This window comes from Charadrius vociferus, unplaced genomic scaffold (genome assembly GCF_000708025.1).
Source record: "Charadrius vociferus isolate BGI_N301 unplaced genomic scaffold, ASM70802v2 scaffold567, whole genome shotgun sequence".
In the NCBI taxonomy this organism is placed as follows: domain Eukaryota; kingdom Metazoa; phylum Chordata; class Aves; order Charadriiformes; family Charadriidae; genus Charadrius; species Charadrius vociferus.
This window is the reverse complement of record NW_009649304.1, coordinates 568,177-575,828: the sequence shown is the minus strand read 5'-3', so window position 1 is coordinate 575,828 and position 7,652 is coordinate 568,177. Positions and strand designations below refer to the sequence as shown.

The 7,652-nt window shown below is 56.0% G+C and overlaps 2 protein-coding genes across 2 annotated transcripts in view; both read left to right on the top strand.

Moving 5' to 3' along the window:
- Positions 1–7,652, top strand: part of LOC104290097 (beta-crystallin B3-like) — a 369,903-nt gene that overhangs the window by 193,510 nt on the left and 168,741 nt on the right. The window lies entirely within an intron of this gene.
- MYO18B (myosin XVIIIB) overlaps positions 1–7,652 on the top strand; it is a 76,246-nt gene that overhangs the window by 64,826 nt on the left and 3,768 nt on the right. The window contains exon 29 of the mRNA XM_009889168.1: positions 7,272–7,611. Coding sequence (XP_009887470.1) covers positions 7,272–7,611 — 340 coding nt within the window. The remainder of the gene's footprint in view (positions 1–7,271; positions 7,612–7,652) is intronic.

Here is a 7,652-nt window from a genome sequence, read left to right as displayed (position 1 = left end):
GGCGCTTTGGCTGCGCTCCTTTCAGGACGTGCGGAAAGGAGCTCGGGGGGACCCGTGGTGTTTGAGGTCAAAACATCAAATGGAGGAAGGTAGTCGCTGCCACGCCAGGATCAGTGGAACGCTAGATGAAAGTCGCTACATCAAAAACATGCTTCAAGCAGTGTAATATCCCTTGATGTATTCTCTAGAGATAATTTAAAGAGGCGATGCAGCCTATTTGAGGATTTGTATGCCATATGCTCGCCTTTCGCTGCTGAGGAAACAGTATGCATTTATACAGTTCTAATATAAAATATGTTAATTTTTTTGACGGTGACGCTGATGGGCTGTGAGGGAGTTGGAGAGTGGCCCAAGCACTCGCGTGGCCAAACTGCCTCTGCTCAGCTCCCGCTGCTGCCCCGGGCTGCTGGGCGGCAGGGCTGCCGGGGGGGTCCGGCGGGTGCCCATCGCAGAGACCCTCCGGCCCATCCAACCCTCCTGCCAGAGCAGGGTCACCTACAGCACGTTACACAGGACAGCGTCCAGGCGGGTTTTGAATGTCTCCAGAGTGGGAGACTCCACCACCTCTCTGGGCAGCCTGTTCCAGTGCTCCACTACCCTCAAAGTAAAGAAGTTCCTTCTCATGTTAAGATGGAACTTCCTATGTTCAAGTTTATGCCCATTACCCCTCGTCCTATCACTGGGCGCCACTGAAAAAAGACTGCTCCCATCCCCCTGGCATCCTCCCATTAAGTATTTGTATGTATTAATAAGATCCCCCCTCAATCTTCTTTTCTCTAGACTAAAGAGACCCAAGTCCCTCAGCCTTTCCTCATAAGAAAGGTGCTCCAGTCCCCTAATCATCTTTGTTGCCCTTTGCTGGACCCTCTCGAGCAGTTCCCTGTCTTTCTTGAACTGGGGAGCCCAGAACTGGACACAGTACTCCAGATGCGGTCTCACCAGGGCAGAGTAGAGGGGGAGGATGACCTCCCTCGACCTGCTGGCCACACTCTTCTTGATGCACCCCAGGATGCCATTCGCCTTCTTGGCCGCCAGGGCACATTGCTGGCTCATGGTCATCCTGTTGTCCACCAGGACTCCCAGGTCCCTCTCCACAGAGCTGCTCTCCAGGAGGTCAGCCCCCAGACCTTGCGGACTGCCATTTCATTGCCGACATTAGTATTAAGCTCCCCGCTCCGATCCTGGCGAGGTCTGTCCCCACTGCATTCACCTGCTTTGTACGGTGCAATAACTATTGCCAGAATTAATTTTCTGCAGACATGTCCCCCGGCAGCGGACACCTCGAGCACGCCGGAGCAGTTTGAAGCGGTCCATTGCTGCCACAAGGCAGAATTTAAGAGCGGTCGGGCAGTGGAGGGCAGGGACCTGCGGGGAGGTGATGGGTGGGACCCCGCGCGCGGCCGGCTGAGACCCTGTGCCCCACCGCAGCGCCCATCAGAAAAGTCATCCCTCTGTGCTGCTTACAGGTCTTTGGTCCAAATAACCCAGCTCTGATCATAGATGAATGGCAGCAAATCGGGAGTTACGGCTAGTATCGTAGTTCTGAGCTGAAATACGCTGGATTTATAATAAAAGGGCAGGTATGCAGGCTTGGGGATTAATAAAAATAACTTACTGGGTTGAGCGTGGCCATTGTGAGAGTCAGTTTGTACCTCGACTTGGCCATAGTGTGACAATCTGCCTTCATCCCGGGGGTCACGCAGAGGCGAATTGCAAATCCTGATGCCGTAGCTGTGTTTGGCTTCGGCTAATCCAAGATGGAAATATTAGAGAGGAGGCTATATGAAATGCAAACAAACAGCCGATGAGACTGGTAAGGTAATAAAAATGAGATCAGCGAAACGAGCTCTTCCTTATTAAGATTCCTTTGTCTTACACAAGCACCCAGTAATGAAAAATGAATCTTCCTAGCACTCGCTTCTCAGCACTACATATGGGATATTTCCTGAACAAACAGCTGCCAAAAGCCAGAGGAAAGCATAGAAGGCTGTTATCGTCAGTGTAGTGCACAGGAATGAGAGATTTGATTAACATTTTCTTTAATTCTCTGCTATTTAAGTGCTTGTACAAAATGTTGGCCAGCAGGGCTAAGCCTCAATAAATACGACACGTTGCAGAGTTGGAATAAACGATTAGGATTTTTTCTTAGGAAGCCAATTCAAAACTTCATGTATTTATTCCGCCCCTCGCCGGGCCGGTCGGGGTTGCATCGCGCCTGAGGGGCTGATCCGGAGGTGCAGGAGGGGACGGACCTGCAGCGCAGGGCTCTGCCTCTCGGCTCCTGCATCCCGTGGCACCGCGGCATCCGCAGCCCCGGCGTCACCCCGGCATCCTTTCCCCTTCTGCTTCGGTCCGTGAGAGCCGGAGCCCGGGTCCCAAGGCTGGCGGGGATCCGACACATCTATTTTTAAACATTGTTGTGTCAAAAGCAAATCATAGAATCACAGAATCACAGAATTGCTGAGGTTTTTTTCTGATGATCTTTAAGATCACCAAGTCCAACCATTAACCTGCCCTGACAAAACCACCTCTAAGCCATGTCCCCAAGTACCACATCTGCCCTTTTTTTAAACACGTCCAGGGTGTTTATCAGTATATGGGAAACTGGGAGCTCCTCCGTAGGTGACGGTGTGACAGGAAAATCCTCTTCTGACAGAAATTAGGGCAATCTCTTTTTTCTCCCTGATGTGGAGTTGTCTTGGCTTTATTTATGAGCTACCAGGAAAAGCATCCGAGCCGCACTTCCATCCCTGGTCATGTGTTGCAATGCATGCGTGGATTTTATTGTATGAATTATTTCAACTAGCATAATTGTAATCATGTTAATTGCTATGTAATCTTCACTAATTATTGTTGTATGTCATTTGCTTTGGTGTGAACGGCATATTGCAGAACTCCGTTTGGCGCACAGATGCCTTCCAAGCTCTGCATCAGGCCCCGCTTCTGCCTTCGGCTGGGGAAAACCCTCCCCGACGCCGCGGCAGGGAGCGGGGCTGCGCTGGGCGGCTGTAGCGCGCTCGCCGCCCTGACTTCTGCAGCATCACCCGCCGCCGGGGCTGCCGCCGGCTCCTCGGGTTATTGTGACCCTTGGGAGTTACAGGCGGCACTTAGCCAGGGATTTGTGGATGAGCAGAGGATGCTGCAAGATGGGACGGGACCGTCTCATGCGCCCGCCCTGCCTTGTGGGGAGGTTTCGGTACAGCCGAGAGGAGATCAGCCCTGGGGTGGGTGTTTTGGTCGCCATCAGGGTGGTGTTAAAGGGACAAATGGTGAGGATGGGGCACTGGTAGAGTAGCGTGGGGTCCAGCCGCGCTGGCATGGCTTGAGCGGCGCTGGGGGACGGCAGCCCAGGCTCCCCGGCTGTGCCAGCCCCGGCGGGACGCGGCGGCACCGGCACCATCCTCTGGGCTTGTTCCGTCAGAAACCTGCTGCACGGGAGAAATTTGCCTTGTGGGCCTCAGGCTCCTTTTGCAGAAAGTAATTAATTGCAACGGAGGTGTGATTTTGGTGCAGCCGTGATGCGGGAGCGGGGGATGCCGCCCTCACAGGCGCTGGGGCCGGGGCTGGGGCCGGGGTGGGCAGCACGGAGCCCCCACAGGGAGGGGTCTCTGGAGGTGGGCAAAGCGGATTTTGGCTTCCTAGGAGGGGAAGCGATGGCGGGTTTTGCTGGAAGGACCCGAGCATTTTAGATGCTGGAAAGCAGGAGGAAAAGCATCAAAAGCGGAGAAACCCCGGCAGTGTTTCCCCACCGCGCGGTGCCTTTTTGCTGCTGGTGTAAGCCCCGAGGAGCATTTGCATTTTCGTTTAAAACCCAATCAGACACCAGACCCCGCATGCGCTCGCCAGGCAGCTGAACCCAGGAGTTAACACGCCACGACCCCGGCACCGACATGCCGGCGCCGGCACCGCGCGCGCGGACCGGGGGCTGATGAGCCGTGTCCGGAGAGATACAGCTTCCCTGGGAAAACCAGCCCTTTCCCTGCCGTGTGCCGTTGGGTTTTGCTTAATGAACACGGCTAATAGGAACTGTTGGGAGAGACAAGGATGGACGGGGCAGTGCTGGGCTTCAGCTCTTCTGCTGAAAGCCGGGGCATAGCGAGCACGGGCAGGAGATGCTCTGTGACACAGAGGTCCCTGCTGGGACCCCAGGGGCTGCGGGCGCTCGGCGGCCGGGCTCCGACTAGCCGTGGGAGCCGCAGGAGCAATCCCATGTTTGTGGCTTTCACTCCATTTCAGGCTCTAAAGATTTTCATTGAAATAGTAACTGTCCGTCGTGCCGAGCAGGACAATAAATAGCAGCGTGTAAACCGTCCCTGTTCACAGTCCATTAGTGTTTCTTACCTCTCCAGCTCACTTTTATCTCAGTCTTAAAAACTAAGGAAAAATATTGAAGCTGGCTGGTTAATTTATGAAAGCCGGTTGTGCAGCGGTTTACAATATTATTTGGAAACGTAGAGAGTGATTGGAGCAATTTCCGTACAAATTCTCATGGAAGGGATTACAGCAGCTATTTAGGTAAGATGCAATTTAGGCTCCTAAAACCCGGCATTATCGAAATGTCAGAAACTATTAATCAGCGGCGAGGCCTCGGTGACGGCGGGTACAGTGGTGCGGGGTAGCCCTGGAGGTTGCTGCGTTCCGGGGAGATTAAATCGCTGGTTAATTCATTTTGCATTGGATAATCCAATGCTTTGGGCCCGTTTGATGAGGCCGGGGACCCGAAGCCGCTCCATTACCCCGTCGCTTCTGCAATCGCCTGCGCTTCCCAGCCACGGAGTTTGTCTTTAACCCGTCTCGGCGTGTAAATTATTTCACAGGTCAGCGGAGTGTGGTCCGAAGGGGTCCAGCGTGATGGCTGGATTAGCTGCTCTCACCCCGTTCCCATGGCAACCCCAGCATTCCCAGGGCAGGATGCTTCATTAGTGGCGATGTAAAACTTGACCAGTGCTCCCACACCTCGAAGCCTGCTGGCCTCCCAGAGATGGGTTTATGTTTGGGTTCTGCTGCTTTACTCTGCCCTTCGCTCTCTTTTCCCCTTCTCCTCTCTTTCTCAGCCAAATTCACGTCCCGGCAGCCTTCTCATTAAGGCCAGTTCCAGGTCCTTGGCTGAGTGCTGCCAGGGGTATCCGTGAGTGGGGATAATCCGGTGGCAGCTGCCAGCGCCGGGCGCAGCCTTTATCGAAACGCATCGCCCGCAGGCGCCTACGCTCCCCGTCACAGCGGCAAGCGGCTGCGCACGAGCAGCCTATAGATAGTAACCGGCTATCATTGATCTGACGCGCTGTGCCGAGGAGAGGCACGGCACGGCTCTGCAGAGCGCCTGCCTGGTTTCAGACGTGTCCCGGCAAAGAGCCCCTTTGCCTTTCCCCGTAGTGGGACAGGCAGAAAATCCAGGTTTTCAGCCCTTCAAGCTGAAAAGGTGCTTAAAGGGGGGTGGGGGCACGTAATTGTCACATTGGGAGCTTAATGCCATCAGCGACACCGAGCCCACCGGTGACTGCAGCCCCCTCCCCATCTCTGTGCACCGGCTGCACGAGGAAGGGGACACGCGTGGGGCAGAGAAGCTGTTCTGCAGCCCACGTGTGCCACCATCCAGCAGCTTGGGAGGGCCTTCCGCAGCCGAACAATCACCACGTGGGCATCCCGCGGTGCCCGAGGAGATGCTCCCAAGCTCTTGTCCTGGCGGAACGGGGGCTCAGCGCCATCGAACGCTTTGGGGAGGCACAGGCAGGGTCTGGGGGAAGGCAGGACCACCCCCTGCTCCCCCCACGCTGCCACCCCGTCCCTATCCTGCTCAGCGAGCGGCTGGTGATGGGGTGGGAATGGTGACACCGTAGCAGTCCCAGAGCAGCTCCTGCAGCCCCACGGTGAGGAGCAGGAGTGAAATCATGAGTGCCAGCTGGCCGGCAAGGCTCCTCCTGGGCATCACCTCCTGGAGGGCTGGCACCGAGTCCCCATCCTCGCCGCAGGCCTGCTGCGTGCTGCTCTGCTCTCAGCACACAGGGGCACGCCATACTATCGTTATTTTTATTGTTATTATTATTATTATTGTGGTTGTGGTTGTCATCATTACTGCCCTTTCTGCCGCTTCCCACCTGCACAAGCTGCGATCCCGGTGGCAGGAGCAACAGCTGCCTGTGCTGAGCCGGTGCCATCCCCAATTTGGCACCGCGTTTTGGCTAAACCAACGCCACAGCCGGTCCGTCAGCCTGCCGGGGGAGGGCTGCGCGTTCTGGGGATGCTGTCCTGTCGTGACGGTGACCCGTGTGGCTCCTCTTTGGCGAGCAGAGGTGGAGCCCACACCATTCCTACATCCGTACCGGTCCCCATTCGCAGCGTGACGCCCCATCCCCACACGTCGCTTCTGTCAATTGCTCTTGAACGAGCGGGTTTTTTTCCCCAAAGTGCCTTTGCTTGGCAAGATCAGTGCCGTCGGGGTGGGGAGAGTCCTCCAACCGCCCAGCAGTGCACTGCTGCCTGCTCTGCGGGCTCTGCCTCCCCTTCTTGGCCTGTCCCCCCTCCCCAAAACCCGCCTGTGCCAAAGGAAATCCCCACGGGAAAGCAGTTTGTCCCTTCGGACGTGCTGCTCGCGCTCAGCCCCGGCCAGGCGTTGTTTGGCTCTTGCAGTTCACAATCGTTCTTCCTCCCCAGGAGCCGCCCGGGTGAGATGTGCCCCAAAGTAACGTTAAGATACATTCGGGGTGCTCTGTCAGCTGCCTGCATAAGATTTTAGTGAATAATCTTTGGCTTTGACAGAAATAAAATAAATCCTACATGTTGCTATAATCTGACAGGAAAAAAAGGACATTGGGAGGTACGTGTTGGTTTGGCAGAGCTAAAGGCGGTCCTGTCACACACTCTACGCTGCGGATTTCACCGGGTTGGCTGACTTAGAGTTATTTAAGATAAAATCTTTGGGCATTGCCCAACTGCTAGGTGCAGCAGCGGGAGTTTATTCTGAGGCTACTGTGCAAACAGTGGCTTTTCGCTGCTCAGCCTTGTCCTTGCTGAATGACGGTACGGGTACTGGAGCTCACGCAGCTGAGACTAACGCCAACTCTACGCTGCGGATTTCACCGGGTTGGCTGACTTAGAGTTATTTAAGATAAAATCTTTGGGCATTGCCCAACTGCTAGGTGCAGCAGCGGGAGTTTATTCTGAGGCTACTGTGCAAACAGTGGCTTTTCGCTGCTCAGCCTTGTCCTTGCTGAATGACGGTACGGGTACTGGAGCTCACGCAGCTGAGACTAACGCCAACATCTCTTCTTCAGGGTGAGCAGAGACGCCAAGGAACCCGCAGCGAGCCGGCCGGCATCCTCCCGCAGCGCTGCCAGGTCCGTCGATGCTGCCGATCCGGGGAGGATGGCGAGTCCCACGCTCGGTGCTCGACGACGGGAATATGGAAAACCTCGGGCAGATGAAGAGGAGCTGGAGAGCCCGAAAAAGGCTGCGGATAGGATAGGAGAGACGTCCCCATCGGTGCTGCGGCGAGGGGGGTCCCCGGCCCTGGACAGGAGGTTCCCCAGCCCGCTGTCGCCGACGGTGCCGAGGAGGAGAGGGCTCTCTCCAGCGGCGGACCCGGTTCCCAGCTCGTCGGCCGCCCTCTCCGAGGTCGTGGAGGAGCTGCGGCGGCAGGGGGGGGGGGGGCGGGG